This window comes from Sorex fumeus, unplaced genomic scaffold, assembly GCF_029834395.1.
Source record: "Sorex fumeus unplaced genomic scaffold, SorFum_2.1 ptg000051l, whole genome shotgun sequence".
Classification (NCBI taxonomy): Eukaryota; Metazoa; Chordata; class Mammalia; order Eulipotyphla; family Soricidae; genus Sorex; species Sorex fumeus.
In genome coordinates this window covers 14,200,324-14,222,260 of record NW_026606108.1, presented here as the reverse complement: position 1 = coordinate 14,222,260, position 21,937 = coordinate 14,200,324, and the positions used below count along the sequence as shown (strand labels likewise).

The window sequence follows — 21,937 nt, the reverse complement described above, 5'->3', positions numbered from 1 at the left end:
CCTTTGCAAATTATGTTCTAGATGCTGGAATATTGCTGCTTTTAAGATCATATTAATCTCCAGGGCAGAATTAATTGAGCTTTTCCTGCCTGTTCCCAATTGCAACAGCATACACAATTGGCAGATAGATTCCAGATGCTTTTGATTAGAAGCAGGGTGCCTCTGGGTTGGGGGGTGTAGGATACCATTGGTTTGCTCTTTCTCCTCTGCCACAAGGAGCTTAGGTTTATTGAGTTATACCCATCACAGTGCTCCCAAAGCACTCTCATTCCCTTGGTATTCATCTTTAACTTCTCTGTGCTCTGCTTTCTCTATCTGTTAATCACTCATTTTCCCTAACCAGAACCTGTTACTTATAAGGTCAGATCCCTCTAGGACTCTGAATTTTGTATTTGAAAGTGAATTATTGCTTTTCTCTTTCCCTTATGCCCTTTGCATAGTTTATTTTGGAGCAATGTGCTTTTTGTATAGACACAAGAAGACAGTTAATGCTGTGCTTTTGTAATTTGGCAGTTAATTGATTCTGGATAGTATTTTCTCCTGGGCATCTGTCATATTTACTCGACTTAAGCCTCAGTTGTCCCTAGTTCTTAGCATCCCTAAAGCAGGGTCCCAATGAAGGGACTGAACGGACTCAGAGCAAGCTATGAGCTACCCTGGTATTGAAACGGGACAGGCCAAGTGTCATACAACTTATAAATAACAGGCTGCACTGTTCCCTCCGTCATGTGTCTGTTAGCAGCAACTGCAGGCCAGGGTGAGGAAGCAGCTCATGGTCACCAAAGGCACCTGGCAAGGAGAGCACATTTATTTGATGAATACACAGAGGAGACTTAATGCTTTCTGTGATCCTTCTCTCTCTCCAGGACATGCACACATCACCGACTTCAACATTGCTGCCATGTTGACCAAGGAGATGCGGATCACCACCATGGCTGGCACCAAGCCTTACATGGGTATGTGCTTCATACGTAGCTGCAGTAGTGACCAGGAGTAAGGCATTTGTTTTTCATTCCTGCAGACACCATTTGTGGGTTTGTTTGTTTGTTTGTTGTTGTTGTTGTTTTTGGTGTGGAGTGGTGGGGGAATCACACCTAGTAATGCTCAGGATCTACTTTCAGCTCTGTGCTCACCAGTGGCTTTTGGTGGTGTTCATGAAACCACCTAGTATTGGGGGCTCGAACCTAGACCTCACACACTGGACGGAAAGTGTGTGCTCTGTTTTTATGAGTTCGGTCATCTGAAGTTATCTGAAGGTAGAAATGCCAAGTCCCCTTTGGACTTCATGGGGGGAACTCTGATTTAGCGGCTCTGAAGTGAGCCTCCGAATTTTCTATTTATAAGTCCTTAGTTTCACCTTAACTTAGAAGAATCATTGATTACATTTTTAAAACACTATGTTTTATTTAAGACAGTGTCTCCCCACCTTCAAACACTGTAGCCCTGTAGCACTGTTTTCCCATTGTTCATCGATTTGCTCGAGCAGGCACTAGTAATGTCTCCATTGTGAGACTTGTTGTTACTATTTTTGGCATATCAAGTACATCACGGGTAGTATTAATTAATGTGACCATTATTTTCTGGGGCTATTTCAAGCACTGTAAGCTATAGTGAACAAAGGTCTCTAAGATAACAGAGATACACACTAGTGAGAAGACTTTTAACAAATAGAATCAGGGTAAAACACAGCAATATGTGGGATGGTTGTGCATGTTATTATAGTGTTATTATATAATTCCGTATACCATGCACAGGGGGCTGGAGTGATAGCACAGCGGTAGGGCGTTTGCCTTGCACGCAGCCAACTTGGCCGACCCGAGTTCAATTCCTCCGCCCCTCTCGGAGAGCCCAGCAAGCTTCCAAGAGTATCTCGCCCACACGGCAGAGCCTGGCAAGCTCCCCGTGACGTATTCGATATGCCAAACACAGTAACAACAAAGTCTCCAATGGAGACGTTACTGGGCCCGCTCGAGCAAATCGACAAACAACGGGAGGACCTTTACTTTACTTTTACCATGCACAGGACTATAAAGTGTACAAAATCTCTTGCAGACATAATTTTTTTTACAGTTGTAGATTTATAATTTTTTGTGCTTGGGTTTCAATTATACAATGATCAAATACCCATCCCTCCACCAGTGCCCATTTTCCACACCATGGATAATATCCCTCCCACCCCCATCCCCCCCATCCCACCCTGCCTCTGTGGCAGGGCATTCCCTTTTGTTCTCTCTCTCCTTTTGGGTGTTGTGGTCTGCAAAAGAGGCATTGACTGGCAAACAACAGACATAATTTTTGTTTTCACTTTATAACAATTCTAAGTGTTCCCTTTTTAAGAAATAAAGAACTAGCCTCTGTCTCATCCAGATTTACCCAGCAAATGAGGATAAGGGTAGGGATGCATACCAAAAAAACCATAAATTCATATTTATAATATCTCTGTTAGAAATGAGTATAAATTCTAAATTTTGTGATTGAAGGCTATTAACTCTGTATAGACCTCATTCCATTTGAGTAAGTCCCACCTTCCAGGCACCCCTCGGATTAGAAAGGGACTCCCATGCACCCCTTGAAATAGAAAGGGAGAGCTTTTGTCTTTGGGGTCATATTTTATTCAGGAGTGAAACAGCATGCCATTTTCCTGCTGTTATAAGGCAAGTGGTTCAGACATCAAGAGAACTGCTTGGAAAGTCTGGGCAGGATGGGGGCACTGTGAGGAGATGGATCTGCTGCTCTACTCTTGGTTCAATGTCTAGTGACTACATTTGCTAGCAGATCCCTGCCCCAATAAAGACTGAGCTGGCTGTGGCAGGATAAAGCACTTGGAGTCAAGTCTAGCAGGGGACAGTAGAAACAGGAGACATAGACAAGCTCTGTGTGTGTGCACATGTGTGAGAATGTGTGTATGCCTGTGTGTGAGAATGTGTGTTTGAAACTGAATGTGGTTGTGAGAATGTACGTGAGTATAAGCATGAAGTTTATGGAGGGGTGTGTATATGTGTGTGTGTGTGTATAAATACATATATATATATATATATATATATATATATATATATATCCGTGAGTCTATCTGTGAGTAGGCAAATGTATGTTGTGAGTATTGTGCACATATGTGAGTGCAAGTGTGTATGTGTGAACATGTATGTGTGTATATTGTGAATGTGTGTACATATTTGGAAAAGAGGTAGATTGCCCAGAGAATGTTGTTCAACTTCACAAGGGTCATAGGGGTGGGGTGTTAGGTGAGGGGCAGAAGGGACTGCAGTATGAGAGGATGGAGTCCCCTGTTCTCATTGCTTAGAGAGACCAGCAGTCTCAATAAGGTTCAGCAATATTAGAAAATCTGGTGTGACTCCCCAGGGCAGAATGATCTGAAACCATGTTAGGTAATGCAGTCATACAGTCAAGGTTAAGAATTTCTGCAGCAGTCCTTGTACTAGGTCAGCCAATGAAGGAGCTAAACTAAATCACACAAGTCACATGTGTTGTGGTCCCTCTGCTTCCTCTCCTCCTCCTCCTCCTCCAAGTCTTAAGAAAAGATGGTGTTTTTTATGAAAAGGGAAAATAAGCCATGTAAGAATCAGATAAGACTTCCATTTTTTTCAGATTGGTCATATACAATGGAGGGGGGGTCATTTAATCATATTTAATCATGTATGAGATAAGTCTTTTTGTTTGGTGCTTTATGGGGGCCCACACCTGCCCACCTGCAGTACTCAAGGGCTACTCCCAGTTCTGTGCTTAAGAGTTACTCCTCGTGGTGCTGGGGAAGACATGTGGTACCAGACATCAAAACTCAGCTTCCCTCAGCCTATTATGCTCTATCTCTCCTGCCCAGCAATTAGTTTTTTTTTTTTAATTCAGAAGATTAAATTTTCAAGCAACTGTTTTAATAAGCAAAAGAGGATAAGGGGTATTTAGTAACAGGCTGAGCTCCCTTCCTAGTAAAAAACTCTGTTGTTACCAGCAGGATACCAGAAAATAAAAATTATTCTTACTTCTTCTATAATTTGTGGAGATACTTAAAGCAGCAGAATTATGAGTTAAACTAGTAGGATTAAGTCAGAGGTGGAATTAATTGTATTACCTTGTGATAGATTGGCAGTAATTCACAGCCTAAATGCTTGTTTTTTATTATTGTCATTGATAAAGTTAAAATAGATTAAAAATTATTTTGGTATTAATATACAAACTACATCCCTCCATCACCAAATTGCCCATTACTCTCTACCATATGCCTTTCCCAGTCCTTTTTTTCTCCTTTCCTCTTCCTCCATTTCTCCAATTTGGTAATCAGTTCCAGACTAAATATTTAAACTTGAAATCAAAGGAAAAAAACATGACACTCTTTGGTTATTTTGTAGATTTTGATTTTTTTTTTTTAGCTACACTCAGTGATGCTCAGGAGTAACCCCTGCCTCTGCACTCAGGAATCACTCCTGGCAATGCTCAGTGGACCACATGGGATGCTGGGGATCAAACCTTGGTATGCCCCATGCAAGACAAGCACCCACCCACTGTACTATCTCTCTGACCTGAACAATACAACTTTTAAAAAATATATTTCATTCTCCTTCCTTTGTAGCTAATGAGAGAGAGGACAAGAGAACCACAATATGTAAAGCCACTTTACTTTCCAAGAGGAAGGTGAAAATAAACCTTATTTTCTATAGTATTTGAACAACCTGCCTTCCAATTACCCATTGGGGCATGGCAGGGATGTGGGGTGGAGATTTCTCTGTCACTTATAAAATAATGGACACACATAATTCAGTCTATTTCCTACCTAAAACTGTTGGTCCTCAAATGATGAAAAGAAATACTTCAGACGACTGCTCTGATGAGTTTATTCTCTAGGAGTCCTGGGTTTCCATATTAAGGGCTATTTTCTTGGAGTCAAATCAGAGAATGTACATCTGGCTTTTTGAGGTCTGGTTTCCATGGTGAGAGGAGTAAAGGGAAGTCACCTTTCCATTCTCTCCCCAGTGCTTTCAAACACAAGATCTGTGTAATTTAATTCTCTTCAAAGTTGGCTTTTCTCATCTTTTCATAATACAGAGCTAGGAAATTGGAGTCCAGTCCAAATGCTCTGACCTCTCCACCACCATCCTTATAATTAGCAATGACTAATATGTATTGAAAGCCTGTCTTGCACCAGACAACATGTCAAATGTTTTACAATCATTCGCTTATTTATTTTTTCTCAACAGCCCTATGGGGCAGGCAATCATTAGCACCACTTTACAGCAAGGAAAACAAGACACTAAGCTACTGGAAAATGTCTAAATTTAAAGCAAGCTCTATCAGACTTTAAAAAAAAATCAAGCTTCTGCCTGTACAAGAGTTTTTTTAAAAAAGTATTTGTGATTCTTTTATGATTGTAAGCAAGTTTAGATGAATCAAATTGTTAGGCAGGTTCCTTGTGCTGGAGCGATAGCACAGGGGGTAGGGCGTTCGCCTTACACGCGGCCAACATGGCCGACCCGAGTTCGATTCCTCCGCCCCTCTCGGAGAGCCCGGCAAGCTACCGAGAGTATTCGATATGCCAGACACAGTAACAACAAAGTCTCCAATGGAGACATTACTGGGCCCGCTCGAGCAAATCGACGATCAACGGGAGGGCCTTTACCTACCTTTTAGTGCCTTCTCTGTCCTACCTATCCTGCTCCCCACACACACTTGTGGTAGATTCCAACCATTGACCAGTCCTCTTAGCCTTTGTTTTTCCTGGCCATGTATATTATTAGTCTTCTACTATATCTATTTTTATATACCACAAATGAATGAGGTCATTCTATATCTGTCCCTCTTCTTCTGACTTATTTCACTCAGCATTATACTGTCCATATTCATCCATTTATAAGAAAATTTCATGACTTCATTCTTCCTAACCATTGCTTAGTTTTCTGTTGTGTGGATGTGCCATATTTTCTTTATCCATCATCTCTTCTCATGTCCTGTTGTTTTAAAATCTGAAGACCAAGTAATGGGAATTTAAATAATTAATAACTATTCTTAAAATGTGGCCCAGCTTGTTACTAATTAGAGAAATGTCCATTTAAGCTCCACTGAAAGATGAAGGAGCATGACATACTCACTAGACCGACACAGAAGGTAAGTTAACACCAGGTAGGCAGTAGAAAAGGTGACTCAGACATTGTTGCTCTCTGTTAATCCATATAGCTATTTCACATATAGTTGGGCATTAGCTAGTATTCATGGAGACATACATATCATTTCTACTAATTCTATCCTAGGAATGAACTTACAGAAGCCTGGACTTACAGGAGTCTTCCATATACAAATGTTCCCAAGTACATTATTCATAATATTCCCCAATTGGAAACATCCCAAATGACTCAACAATAGGATAAACAGGCAAATCATAGTGTATTCCTGTCGTATCAAATGTGAGCAGACTATGTTGTAGTAACTTGGATGACTTTTACAGGCATAATATTGAACAAGAAAAGCAAGACACCAAAGAAGACCAGGAGTAGAATATTACATTGTGTCACATACGTATGCATATATATATACACATATCCACATAATGTTTTATGTACATGCACACATATGCCTAATATGTTACCTATATGGTCCTGAAAATGCATAATAATTTGTGTATTTTTGCACAATGAAAAAAATTGCTAACATAAAATTTAGAACAGTGGCTATTTCTATGGTTGCCAATAGGGCAGGACAGGGGTGTGTGTGTGTGTGTGTGTGTGTGTGTGTGTGTGTGTGTGTGTGTGTGAAGGGAACTATAGAGTATAAAACATGCACTTAAAAATAGTAAATGGGGGTGTGTGATAGTACAGAGGGTAGGATGTTTGCCTTACACATGTTTGACCTGCGTTCAATCCTTGACACCCCATACAGTCTTCCAAGCCCTACCAGGAGTGATTCCTGGTGCAGAGCCAGAAGGAATCCCTGAGCACTTTATCTCCAAACAATGTGCCCCCCAAACAAGCAAAAATGTAATAAAATAATGTATTAAATGTAATTAAACCTATTACATTTATTTATAACTACTTATAAACAAATGTGTTAGTGTTCCTTTCTAGTTTTCTGAATGCAGACAGAGAAATACACTTAAAATCAAACCAAGTACTCAGTGGTGTTAGGAAGGACTCTTAGTCCTTCTCCAGCTCCATGTGTGCCTGCAGGGCTGGAGCACCCTGGAAGAGTGGACAGAGCTTGCACTATCTCCCTACTCTGGGAAGTGAGAGCTTCCAGGCTTTCCAAGGATTACCCATCTATTATGCTTCTGTATGTTGAGATGTACTTTTTCCTAATGTTCTGCCCGAATTTCTCCATCTGTCATTCATGACTTGGCTTTATACTCTGCAAAAAGTAGAAGAGGATATAAAGGAAGACTCACAAAAGAAGACAGAGAACACAGCTTTGATCATGTTCAATGTTTCTTGGCATGATGGTTTGCTTATCCCTCAAGTTTTCTGCAATGTCTCTGAATTACAGGTCTGTCGCCTGTCACCTGGGCACCCTTTAAGGTGACCTGCTGTGAGATGCTGACAAGAGAACAATGAAATATAGTCCTTTCCATCCAGTGCCCGGCGGCCCTGGCAGGCAGAACCAGTGTCTCCCAGATTTTGTGGGGCACTGTGCATGCAGAGAGGGGCAGTGAGGCATGAAAATGAATTCCCTGGGGCGGGAGGCCACTTAGTGCAGCTCCAGCAGCTCCTACAGTCAAGGTCACGCCTGGGCACCGCCATGGCAATGTCCTCTCAGGATGGATGTTGCTCCTGGATTTAACTGATTGCCCCTGCCCAGGGCTGACACTGAACTGCTAGAGGCATGGGGCAACTGTGTACAGCACCCGATTACAAGCAAATGTGGCACTGTGGATGTTCGTGTCTCTAGAAGATTGCCTAATTATTTATTTATTTTTCAGTACTTTCTAAACACCCCATGCAATGCTGACAATTTGTGTTCTCATGTCTAATTTCTCTCTTCTGTAGTGTTTGCCCTCTTATTGTTCTGATTTTGCTCAGGAGTATTCAATTTGTTCAAGAGGACAGTAAAGGGTGAAGGCAGGGTTTGAATGTAAAATGTTAATGATTGCAACCATTGCTTGGTTAATTGAGTGGTCATGCTGTTATTCCCAAGAGGAGAAACAAGTGTTGAAGAGGATGTGAGGGGAGTGATGGTAGGAATGTTAACTGGTAACAGCTGCTACGGAAAGCAGCATAGAAATTTCTTTAAAAATCGAAAATCTCGAAGCTGAGAGAGTACAGGGGTGAAGGTGCTTGACTTGCATGAGGCCATTTCAGGTTCAATCCCAGGATGGTCCCCTGAACACAGCCAGAAGTGATCCCCCAGTAAGCCGTGGGCACAGTCAAGTATGACTCCCAAACCAAAAAAGAAATAAAATTAAAACCAAAAAATTCCATATCACCCAACTTCCCCACTTCTGGGTATTCTTGGGAAAGAAAAAATTCTACCAATTCTAAAGATATGTGTACTCCCCTGTTCATTGAAGTATTATTTATAAGAGCCCAAATCTGGAAATATCCTGTGTCCATATACAGATGAGAAAGTAAAGACAGGGTTAATGGACACAACAGAACATTGCCATTTTTTTTTCTTTTTGGGTCACACCCAGCATTGCACAGGGTTTACTCCTGGCTCATGCACTCAGGAGTTACTCCTGGCGGTGCTCAGGGGACCATATGGGATGCTGGGAATTGAACCTGGGTTGTCCGCGTGCAAGGCAAACACCCTACCCGCTGTGCTATTGCTCCAGCCCCAACACTGCCATTTTTTTAAATGATGAAATCCTGTCATTTGCAATAGTAAGGATGGCTTTACAAAGTATGCTCAGTGAAACAAGTCAACAGGAGAAAGATAAGCAGCTTATGATTTCACTCATATGAAAAATAAAGAAATACAACAGATGAACTAGTGAAAACCAAAGTAAACTTTCAAACTCTGAGACCAAATTAGTGGTTGCCAGAAGGGAAGTAGGTAGATAAACTTGGGTTCAGTGGAACACCTGTATGGTAAAGGGTGGCATTGGGCTTTTTATTATGTATTGATCATGTTGCATGTTCATTTGTAATGATTTACAATGAAAACTTAGTATTATAATGCAATGTCAGTTCAATAATGGTTGAGTTAATTCTGTACTGATCTTTCATTGAACAAATTTCTGTTGGCTAACTGAATGCCAGGTCCAATTCTGGGACACTAATAAAGCTACTTTGTGCTTCAGTATCCGAGACCCGTTGGCAGTTAGCACTATTCTGGGGAAGGTATGTAGAAGGTTTGCATATGTGTGGTAGTGCTTGGAGAGTGTGTACAAGATGTCAAGCCTGGGGATAAAAAAGACTGTGACTCTGTCTTCCCTTGCAGACTGTGCTAAGCACAGAGTGACACAGTGTAAACTCCACAGCTGGAAAAACCTGGTGTTTTCCTGAATGTCTCTCTTCTGCCCATCCCTCACTCAGTAGGAGGCTGAAAATCTGCTCTTGCCTCTTCCAGACCGATGAGAGGGAGAGTCACTCCAAGGTAGAAATCACACCATTCAGAGCACAAATTGCAAGCACAAATTTAGGCCCTGCAGCTCAATCCTTCCCAATCAAGAAAGCAAATAATTTCTCGTTGGGCTTCGTGATTTTAGAGTCAGTCAGACATTTAAGGCCTGATAGGATCTGATTCCTAGCAGTACAGGTCTAAATAAGGATTTGTCTCTCAAGGCCTGTGCTTGCCTGTTTGTGTTGGTACACAAATGAGGCCACTCAGAGAAATAGAAAATTAGAGATTTGTGCCTGCTGTGAGCAAACTAGCATTGGATGATAAACATCCATTAAAGATTTTATGCTCTGAAACCCCATTTACATACTGTTTGTGACCCTCTACCGAGGAATATAGATTTGTTAGTGTCTCCGGAAATTAAAATGGCTTAACTGTTTTGTCTTCTCAGCTCCTGAGATGTTCAACTCCAGAAGAGAGGCAGGCTACTCCTTTGCCGTTGACTGGTGGTCCCTGGGAGTGACGGCGTATGAGCTGCTGAGAGGCAGGGTATGGTACAGTCCATTTTGTTCTGGGGTGAGGCACTTCCTGAAAGACTCATTTTTAGAATGAAAACATGAATTGTTGATGTAATTTGTTTTTTGATGTATTTTCTAAAACTCAAGTAGTTTGTTTTGGAGGTGCAAACAACTATGTCATATGATAACACCCCTTGGGATTTTTTTTTGCACAGATTAATTTCCATCTTATATCTTGGTCCAAGCATATTAGCATTAAATGATGCAGATAAAATTAAATAGTATAAACATGATGAACTTCTAGGGAGGGGAAATTAATACCCTTATGAAAAATCTTGTATAAGTACAGTTGCTTGGATAAAGAAAAACATTTAGCATTTACAGTACTGGACTCTAATTCAGATGCATTTCTCCAAAGAGAGTGTGAATTATTAATTCAACACTTCCTGTCCTGTCTTGCTGGATCCTGGCTGTCATTTGGCTCCTGGGTTCTGGGTTCAGGGGCAAAGTAATGTAGCTTTCCTTTAAAGCAAAATGTTTCTTTTTCTTCTTCGGTTTTTTTTTTAAACAGTGGACTTCTGGTGATTTTCTTCTAAAAATCCCTTTGAAATGAATATTTGTACTTTAGGCATATTCTGTTACTGCACTACACCTATCACCAAATAACCAATATCCGTAATCCATTATCCCTGGGTCCCTTCCCAGACAGCCCCACCCCCTCCTAGGTGCACTCAGTTCCATTGATAAGACTCCAAGGGTTCGTTTTTACTGGATAATTTTCATCCCCTTGCTTAATATTTTATGTATATTACATCTGAGTGAGATCATCCAGTGTTTTTGTCTCTCTCTCTCTCTCTCTCTCTCTCTCTCTCTCTGATTAATTTCACTTACCATCCTTCAGTTTCATCCAAGTTTCAACAAATTGCAAAATTTTACCTTTTCTTTTGCTTATCAATATTCCACATTTTCATTCTCTACTCAGCTATGGTTGGTCACTGTGCTCTTGGCCTATGTTGGCACTCTTAAATCGTGCTACAATAAACATCGGTGTGTACCATTTTGAAGAAATGTTCTATGTTTTTGAAATAAATATCAAACAGTAGAATTACTAGATCATGTAGGAGTTCTATTTTCTTTTTCTTTTTTTTCCCCAAATTTTAGGGAGTCCTATTTTCAATTTTTGTTTTTGAGAAACCTTCATATATTATAAGGAACTATCTCTTTTTTCCATCATTTCAAAATTGGCCTTTATTGAGGTATTACAGTTTATAATCGTAAACTATAACATAGTTTACTGTTGTAGTAAACTACCAAATACATAAACATATAATAGTAAACTATAAAATAATTGTTAATTTATATTTTCAGTGCTATTATTCTATGCCCATTTCCCTCCACCACAATCCTAGGGTTCCTTCCCCTTCACTTAGCCTCTTCCATTAATAATTCTAGCAAACATGTCTCAGGTTTTGTTTTCATTGGGGATTGTTGTTGAAGGAACTATTTCTTGGTTTTTTGTTTGCTTTGTTTTATTTTGGACCACACCCAGCGATGCTCAGGTATTACTCCTGGCTTAGAGCTCAGGAATTGCTCCTGGTGATTTATGGGGACCATAGGAGATATCAGGGATCTAACCCGGGTCAGTTGTGTGGAAGGCAAGCACCCTACTCAACGTATTATTGCTTCTGTCTTGAAAGAAATATTTCCTAAATGAAGAAAATGCCTGGGAAGAATCTTTCTGAGGAAAAATGTTTTCCCCTCTCATGTTATTTTCTCTCCCTGTAGTTCCCTGTGATCTGATATATTAACATTGTTGGATTCATTTTTTCTAAAGCAGAGGTCTTACTTTTTATGTTTTAAAATGTCAATGTTCCCCTAATACAGTCACACAAATATGTTGTTATAGCACAGCGGGTAGGGCGTTTGCCTTGCAAACGGCCAACATGGCTGACCCGAGTTTGATTCCTCTGCCCCTCTCGGAGAGCCCGGCAAGCTACCGAGAGTATTCGATATGCCAGACACAGTAACAACAAGGTCTCCAATGGAGGCGTTACAGGGTCCGCTCGAGCAAATCGACGATCAACGGGAGGGCCTTTACCTTTACCTTTTAGCAAAAGTAGATTTATGCTTTGCTTTTCTGTTATGACTTTTTTTCACTGAATAAAATAAAATGCAGAATTTTTTATTTCAACCTAAATCTGTTTTTTCTTTGCTTAAAAAATCCATTTATAAATTTTTCGAAGCATATCAGTTTTTATATTATTACCTCTTCTGTATTATTAGTTTGTAAACTCATCAAAGGTGAAGTATTTGTTTCTATTATTTGGTTTGATCCATCGCATTTGTCTTTACATGAGAAAACAACTAGTGAGAACAAAGAGAAAAGGAGTTACTACAAATCAATGTTGACGTGTTCTAGGAAGGAACCCCCAAGGAGGCTGCCTGTAATTATGTTTCAAAATACAGCTAATCTGAAGCAATCAAATGCCAACATTTAATTGCAAGAATTGCTACAACTAAACTACTGAGGAAGGGGGCTAAACAATAATTTCTTCTGCACTTCTTGATCCTTATTTACAGAAAAACACATGCCTTAGAGGCAAAAGTGCCTGAAAGCATAACCACTGTCCTGTTTCAGTTTTGTTTAGTTTGTGGGATTGCTCCCTCCCACATGCAAAGCATGCACTCTGTCTCAGTTACCTCTTAGACCCTCCTCTGACATTCTTGATGGATTTGTCCCTAGCTGTTAGTTATTTTTGCTTGATCATCTCTTTGCTTCCCCACTGCCATTACCATTGTAAAGGCAAGGACCATATATTAACTCTGTATTACCCATAAATCCAACATTATGATAAGGACATAGACTTTCGCATTAATTGTGCAACTTTTTCTTTGGATTTTATACTCCTCAAATATGACCACAATGACAAAACCTTCATTTACTCCCAGCTCACATCTCAACATCTCCATCCTGCTTGTTCTTTAAGTTCTCACTCTCATCTATGCTACTCTACCATTTTTTGGCAAAATCTGATAATGCATGCCATAATTTTCATTAGAGTATATAGTTCATTGATTTAAGTGTGTGTGTCTATATGTGTATGTGTATAGTTCCATATGAGTACCAATGATTTCTTTATGTAGATAATAGGGTCCACTAACAGAAAAATCACTTCTGTCTTGTTATCACTTCTGCAACACCCAGCAGACTATACTGGAACATAGAAGACATTCAATCAATATTTGCTTAATAAATAAACACATAGCACTTGTTATTGTTTAATTATCACAGATTTTACATTTTAGACCCAGAAAGATAAGTTACTATGTGAAGCAATCTGACTGTTTTAAACACATTCACGGGGTATTTTAAAATGTTAAATTTAGTCATATGTCTTCTAAAATAATTGCAAAACACCTGATAGGCCTGAGATACCCCTTAGTAAATTTACACAAGCTTGTAATCATTTTATATTTTGTAATGCCCTAGAAACTAGGGTTAGGAGCATCCATGAGCTGAAGGGAGAAGGAATCAGAAGAAAGAAAATAGCACACATCTATACAGTGCTGGGAGTCTGAAGTGGCCTGACCTGCCCCCGTACGATGGACATATGGGACGCAGCTGGGATGCAGGCCTGGAGTGGTCCTCCGTGTCCTTGCACCGTAAATAGCCAGCATTGAATTTGAAGATAAGGGACTAGCTCTTCTTTCCTGACACTCCAACACCTGAGTTGAAAGCTGCTCAGACCGAGACAAATGTATTAGTGACACTTTATTCAATTTTGAGGGAAGAAAATAAATGGTGGTTATTTTTTGAACTTACACAAAAAATCATATTTGACCAGTCTCCTCTTTTAAGGGGGTCAGCCCCTCCCCACCCCCTAGTGGTAGTATCCTGAGTTACTGACCTTGACATACACTGGGGAGAGCTAAGCCTTTCTACAGATCCCTTGATTGAAGTTTAGTTTTCTGCTCACTGTTGAATTTTATATCCTTCCATCCTCCCCCTCTTCAATAATTAAAAAAAGTATTTTTCCTGTATGTATTCGTTGTTCTATGGATAACTCTATGCATGGTACACTCCTTCATTTGTTTTAAACAATCTCATGAGTCGTTCACTTTTCAGATGTAGTTGCTTCATTTTAGAGATGGAGATAAAATTGTCACTCAAATTGAATGATTTAGTTAAGCCCTCAAATTCTTTTGCCTTCAGAATACAAAACATTTAATCTCATCATATTACCTTTTAGTTGTGATTTGCAACAGGGGAAAAATCAAACTTTCCATTACTTTCAATTTAGTTGATTAGCTCACATTTATTTAGTATCTCAATAGAGGCATACATAGGATGAATGCATATATATCTAAATTAGCTGTCTTTTGGGTTAATTTAATTAGGATATTTTGTTTATTCAATGGACATGTGAGAATGTGCTATGTTCCACAAATGAAAATGTGAATGTGGTCTAATGCTTGGATTTACGCAGTCAAAAGATCACATAAAAGACAGAAAATCCTGTCTTTAAAGATTCTCTTTTTAAAAAGTCATAGAAAAAATTTTAAAATTCAGAGAAATCAGATTCCTAGAGAAATTAATATGGGCAGTGGCTGCCCTCTGGTGGAAAGCTGAGAAAATTAAGGACAGCTTTCGCATCCCCCAAAATACTGGTTCTTTCAAAAAACTGAAATACTTCTGTTTCATTATACTCTTCACTAGCCACTCTGTAAAACCCTGATCTTATACTAGTTAATAATTGAAATAAAAATTTTGTAGGACTCTTTCTATTCTGAACTTATTTATTATGGTTCAAATTAGTAAAAAGATATATATCTGTATATATATATAAGCTATGGGCTGGAGCGATAGCACAACGGTAGGGCATTTGCCTTGCACGCAGTCAACATGGCCGACCTGAGTTCGATTCCTCCGCCCCTCTCGGAGAGCCTGGCAAGCTACCAAGAATATCTTGCCCTCACGGCAGAGTCTGACAAGCTACCCGTGATGTATTCAATATGCCAAACACAGTAACAACAAAGTCTCCAATGGACACGTTACTGGGCCCGCTCGAACAAATCGATGAACAACGGGAGGACAGTGATATAAGCTATATATGTATAAAGAAATAAGACAATGGGTTGCTTTATAATCAGCATTTAAACTTATATTTACTAAGAAAATATACAGCATTTTATGTAATTAGATCATCTTAGGACGAGCGCTAGCACAGCGGTAGGGCGTTCACCTTACAAGCGGCCAACATGGCCGACCCGAGTTCGATTCCTCCGCCCCTCTCGGAGAGCCCGGCAAGCTACCGAGAATATTCGATATGCCAGACACAGTAACAACAAAGTCTCCAATGGAGACGTTACTGGGCCCGCTCGAGCAAATCGACGATCAACGGGAGGGCCTTTACCTTTATCTTTTACCTAGGACACAGTTTCATGTTGATTTCTCAGAAATGTGTTGTTTTGGCCTAGATGAATGATCAACTTTTCTATTTTAATCTGTATTTGGTATTTTAAACTACATATGTTTGTTATTCTTTAAAACAAATATGGACCACCATATCATCTACCCATGTAACAACACAACCATCCTGTGTCAAGCTGATATTTAGCTGGCTCAAATTTACCTCAGGAACACAAAAGTACTTTCTTTATATCCAGTAAGAATGAAGACTTACTTCTCACTTCTCTCCCTTAAGAGACCGTATCACATTCGCTCCAGTACTTCCAGCAAGGAAATTGCACACATGTTTGAGACGGCTATTGTGACTTATCCTTCATCCTGGTCACAGGAAATGGTGTCACTTCTTAGAAAGGTAAGAGGGTGGACTTTTACTGAGATGCTCTCTTTCAGTAATGAGGCTCTTCTTAATCCACTTAGGTAGCCAAAAATCACCCATCATTCCATGTCCCATCTAACTGCTCAGTAATTGGGCCTTTAAATATCTTTTGAATCTGTCACTTCTTTCCATCTCTATTCTTCTGTCCACAATCAACTTATTATTGATAAGGCTTACCTTACAACTGATTTCACTCCTACTTTTATGATTTTATTCTGTTTTCTGTTTTCTCTCCCCATAATAATCTGTTCAAAGAAAAGTTCATTATCTTCCCATTGTTCACAGAATAAAGAATAAAATAAGTTTGTGGTATCAAGCTATCAAGCTTTATTTTGGACTTTTGTTCTCCTCTTGATTTTCATAAATTGCTGTGACCCTTTCCTTGTCTCATTTTCCTTTACCGTCTACACTCACCTCTCAGTCTCTCACCACAGGGCCTTTGCATATACTGGTTCTGAATCACTATTCCTTGTTTCACATGCTTGTCCTTATTCCAGTGCCTTCTTTTGGATCAGCACTACTTAACATGATTCATTGACTACTGTTTTGAGTCTGTGAATCTTAGAGGTCCCGTGACAAGTGAAGAAACTGATTTAGAAACTTTTATAGTAGTTAGTGCCTCTAACCAATCACACAGTTAACATATTCATGGATCATGGTGAACCCCATTTGGATATGAAACTCAAATATAATAGCACATGATGTACTGCTACTCACCAGCCGTGCACAGTAGCACCAAATATTAGTTTCAGTGGAGAATGGGGAATTAAAACCACTGAACTATAAACAGAAATCATAGCTTCTACACAGGTAGTTTGAGAAAGATACCATTAGATCCCAGCTCAACCAGCCCTTCCTTGGGGAGTCTTCATCTGCTGTATATCCACATAGTTCAGTCTTTCCTTCGTGGCATTTGTCACAAAGTGGAACCCTGTATCATATGTGTATGTGGTCCTTGAATTATGTTCACTGTCTATAAGCCACATGAGGCAGGGATCATGCCTGGCTTGTTCAACGTGGCCTCTTCATTATAAAAAAATATGGTATTTAAACAAAGGAAGTCCATAACTTTCATCAGTTGTAAAGGTGTCCTTACTGAGGCACTCGGGCACTCAGTGGTATATATTGAATGATCCTGTGAAAGAATGAGCTGCCCATGTAATGGAGCTTGGTTCCTTTCAAAGATCAAAGCACATTTTGTAACTAATCAAGAAAACTATTGGATGCTAAGAGCCCAAACTGTGTCTTATCTTTGGGGTCAACTTCCTGTTTGGTAATAAGGATATGAGTAACGTCAAAGGAAGAACGGTCCCATATGGCCCCCTGAACACGACCAGGAGTAATTCCTGAGTGCAGAGCTGGAGTATCCCCTGTGCACTGTTGGGTGTGACCTGAGAAGCAAAAAAAAAAAAAAAATTGGTGCTGGAGTGATAGCCCAGCGGGGAGGGTGTTTACCTTACACTAGGCCAGCCCGGGTTCAATTCCAGCATCCACATATGGTCCCCTGAGCACTGACAGGACTAATTCCTGAGTGCAGAGCCAGGAGCAATCCCTGAGTATTGTCGGGTGTGACCCAAAAAGCCAAAAAAAAAAAAAAAAGACCGGAAGGTCATTTTTTTGTAATATTTCCTCAGTTCCAAGACAGTCCTTTTTACCCCAAAACTGTATGCCCTGTCTCCTGATTGTGAGTGCCTGGAGCTTTTTAGGACTGATATCTGAGCCTGAGATTGATGAATTTTAGTTCCAGAGTAACTACATAGGGATTTTTTTTTAAAAAAAATCTTCATTCTAGCTGGTAAACTTCATACCTTTAAATGAAATCTTTGTCTCTTATTTGCTGTGGCACAATATAATTGGATTAGTGATTAAGGCAGAATCTTAGTGGGAGATGAGTTTCATTTGTGAAAATGAACCACATCTCCTAACAACTGCAGTTTCTCTTTTCATACATACAGTGTCACTGAAACCTTATGAAATAAGTTGTTATCCCCTTTTTAACAGGTGCATAAATCTGTTAGCAAGCAGACTTGCCTTAACTAGTAGTTGTATCAGGAATCACAGACAGGTTTGACTCAATCTTGCAAACTGGTTTCACATGCTATACCACAGAACCTATATATGATTCATTCTCACCATGCACCATTGATATGGCTTATGCTTACTTGTTCAACATAAGTTATTTATGTAGTTGGGCTAGGGGCACACTGCCTTGTTTCCTTCAACATTTGAAATTCTTGTGATTTTTTTCCCTGTATTTTCCCATATTTTGATCTCTTCCCCGTCTTTATGTTTATATTCCACTGGCAGCTACTTGAACCTAATCCGGACCAACGGTTTGCTCACTTGTCTGATATTCAGAACTTCCCCTATATGAATGACATGAACTGGGATGCAGTTTTGCAGAAGAAGCTTGTTCCAGGCTTTATCCCTAACGTGAGTCAACCCTAACCAATGCATCACAACTCTCATTTGACAAAAACTGGTGTGTGTGTGTGTGTGTGTGTGTGTTTGTGTGTGTGTGTGTGTGTGTGTGTGTGTGTCAGGTAAACTGGTGTGTGGTCTCAGATAATCAGTCTGGAGCTGAAAGTGCTCAAACTCCCTTTTTATGGGTGACAAGGTGACAAGGTACACACAGGAAAGTTGCTTACCAAAAGTTACTCACCTAGTAAGTACTCAGGTGGTATTTGAATGCGGATCTGCCTGCATCTGGAGTCTAGCTCCTAGTGACTTCTTAAAGCAAGCTTTATTGGAAAGAGACCCTAGCCCTCTAAATAATGAGCACATTCCTGGAGAAAGAAAACATTTTCTTTGATTGTGAATATGGAGAAATTATATCTATGTTCTCTGGATTCAAAAGGCTGGGAACTATGAGAGTGTGGTCATGGTAGTTTAATCAGCCCCCTTCTCCTTGGATCATTTCATGCTAGGGTCTTTATTTGTAATGACTGACAGCAGAAGGAGCCAATGCCTACAGATGAGTTCCTGGTCACAGGCTCATGTGTCCTACTGCAGGCTTCTGACAAAGACCAGAAGCTTAAGTCAAGGACCCCGCTGAGAACTCAAGTTCCTTTTGTCTTGCACAGCTTAATTCTACATATTCAGTGGTAGGCATGTTGGGTAAAAATTAAGAAGGCTTTGAAGATCCTATTAAAAACAACTTAAAATTTTGTTTTCTGTGTTTAAGCCAAAAGTAGGTGTTTGATTTCTGTGTGTGTGAATGGGTAGAGTCCTGTGTGAGTGAATATCAGAGGAGTAGGCTCATGGGAACATACCTGAGAAGGGGAATGGAGGGCTTCTATGGAATTCAAGTGGACAGCACTCTTTCATGGAGCAACGAAGAGGCTGGGGTCAAGGTCGTTCCTGGTCCTTTGGCAGAGTTCCAGAAGGGCAGGATGTAGGCAAGGGTCTGTGATGCTCTTGGGGGAGGAGGAGGAAACACCTACCACCTGCCATGTTTCATCTCCTTCTAGTGCCCCCCACCCCTCATCTGCAACCAGCCACCAGTGTTGCTGCAAGAGTAGCTCTATATCTGGGTCTCTGCTGAATTATGAATGGAAACACTGGGGAGCATGTCCAAAGCACAGTTTGGGGACAATCCATCAAAAACATTGATTTGAGAGGTCTGGCTGGGAAAAACGAGGATTTGAGCAAACCATTTGGGTGATTCAAAGACATTCTGAAACATCGTCATCAAGTTCAAACTTTAGAAAACTGAATGTCTTTAGATTTACTTCCTATCTCACAGAAAACTTGGTGGAGAGTTTAGGAAAATAACACATCACAGAATATGAAAAGCAATGCTTGATAAATGATCTAAAACTTAGGGTGGGAATTCTTTCTTGTTGGTGGGGGTCAGTTCTGTCAGGATGGGGAGCGCTTTTTCATGTAGCCGTTGGGCTGGAGTAATAGCACAGCAGTAGGGTGTTTGCCTTGCGTGCAGCCAGCCCGGCCGAGCCAGGTTCGATTCCTCCACCCCTCTCGGGGATCCTGGCAAGCTACCAAGAGTATTCAATATGCCAAACACAGTAACAAGAAGTCTCACAATGGAGACGTTACTGGGCCCGCTTGAGCAAATCGATGAACAATGGGAGGACAGTGTTTGTGTTTGTTGGGCTCTTGGTAACTGAACATAAGCATAGAAGGATTCTCGGAGTCAACCGACCTGTCTCCCTTGCAGAAAGGCAGGCTGAATTGTGACCCCACCTTTGAACTTGAAGAAATGATTTTGGAGTCCAAACCCCTTCATAAAAAGAAGAAACGCCTGGCAAAGAAGGAGAAGGAGATGAGGAAATGTGATTCCACTCAGGTAGGCAGGTTCCTGAGATACGATTCCTGAATAAACACCTCACTCCTCAAAGATTGTATCATCTTGTGGTGTGGGCAGCTGTTCCAGCAAGTACATAAGTATCCTCTGTGCCCTTCCTTTTCATCCTCCTCTGGGACCACTATATCTTTCTAAGATCGGGGACCCCAAGTCTATATTCTGTTTTATTATAGAACTGTACTCTTGCCAGATTCCATCTATCATTTTTTCTAGGGTCCAGTGGCAAATGATTGCTCTGCCACAAATCCACCTTGCCAGTTTCTTTTCATTTAATTCATCTTTCTCATAGTTATCAGGGTATTTTTTTAAAAAAATTTATTTTATCAACATGAGATACACAGTTGTGACAAGGTTGTTCATGATTGGATTTCAGTCTATACTGTACCAATACCTACCCCTTCACCAGTGTACATTTCCCACTACCCATGCCCCCAGTTTCCCTCCTGCCACCCTCCCCAACTGCCACTCCCCAGTTCCGCCCCAGCCTGCCTCTATGGCAGACACTTTTCTTCTTTGTCTCTCTCTCACTCACTCTCTTTCCTTAGGGGAATTATGGTTTGCCATATAGGTCTTGGGAGGTTATTGTGAATATCCCTTTAGATCCAGTCTGCTTTATAACTCAACCTAATAGCATCCTCGTACTTGCTATTTCTGTATACCTGTTGAGGAAAACTGGCCAAGACGGAGAGATAATTTGTGTTAGGAGCTTTTCTACAGTTTTAGAGTTGATACCAGTTAATGAACTAAATTTTCTCACTATGATGGAATTACATTAAGAACTGAATAGTGCCACGTCAAAGCAAATGTTTTCGCATGTGTGTGGAAAAGGCAGAAATAAAATGCCTCCGCCTACTATAATTGAGGCAGGATTCATCCTCCCTAAATTGTTGAAGGAAACATCTTACCAGAGTTCAGTGTGGAAAGATATTTCTAGGTTCTTCATCACATCCAAGTAGAACCTCCCTTTCACAGGAGTGTTAAGAGGTGAAGGGCAGGAAGGTCACCAGCTAACCAGCAAAGTAATCCCTGCCTCTACTTAATTTTAACCGAGAATATGGTCTATGTGTGGTTATGATTTCTTCTTGGGTTAAATGTCAGAAGCCAGAGCTCATAACCCATAAGCCAGGCCTTCCTTACTGGCTTATTATTGGTTAAAGCAGCTTCGCTTGGCTTCGCCTCCTTTTGTTTCTTTCTTTTTTTTTTGTCATCTCCTGTTATTCTGGTGGAGGTCTCAGTCCTGTCATAAACTTTGTGATAGAATCAAACTGAAGGTACATTACTTCCTTTCAGCAGATACTTAAGAGGTGGTTTCTGGCTGTTTGAAGAACTTTGCTCTTCTGCTAACCACACTCTTTCTTTTCCCTCATTGTTTACCTGGAAGATGTGCCTTCTCCAAGAACACCTGGAATCTGTCCAGAAAGAGTTCATCATTTTCAACAGAGAAAGGTAAATTACCTCTTGGAAGAATAGCAACTCAGCTAATGGTGGATATTTTACCCAGACTTTATCTTCCAAGTCTTCAATGTTTTAAAATGTCTTTCATTATTTCCAATTAGTAAAATGATGAACATTAAGCATAGAAGATCTATAAAAGGGAGACACCTTTTTATTTTGTCAAGATTTCAACAACTGTACTAAGTTACCTTGGCATCAAGTGTCCCCTTATGGAAGGGCAAAGGAGTTGGCACCTCAACATTTATTTAAAGACAATTCCCTGACTTGTGTTTCTATAAATTATGAGACTAATGCTTTCA

The 21,937-nt window shown here is 40.3% G+C and overlaps 1 protein-coding gene across 1 annotated transcript in view; it reads left to right on the top strand.

Moving 5' to 3' along the window:
* STK32A (serine/threonine kinase 32A) overlaps positions 1-21,937 on the top strand; it is a 129,454-nt gene that overhangs the window by 106,556 nt on the left and 961 nt on the right. Inside the window, exons 7-12 of the mRNA XM_056124593.1 lie at positions 867-956; positions 9,947-10,044; positions 15,719-15,835; positions 18,167-18,292; positions 20,037-20,165; positions 21,565-21,629. Coding sequence (XP_055980568.1) covers positions 867-956; positions 9,947-10,044; positions 15,719-15,835; positions 18,167-18,292; positions 20,037-20,165; positions 21,565-21,629 — 625 coding nt within the window. The remainder of the gene's footprint in view (positions 1-866; positions 957-9,946; positions 10,045-15,718; positions 15,836-18,166; positions 18,293-20,036; positions 20,166-21,564; positions 21,630-21,937) is intronic.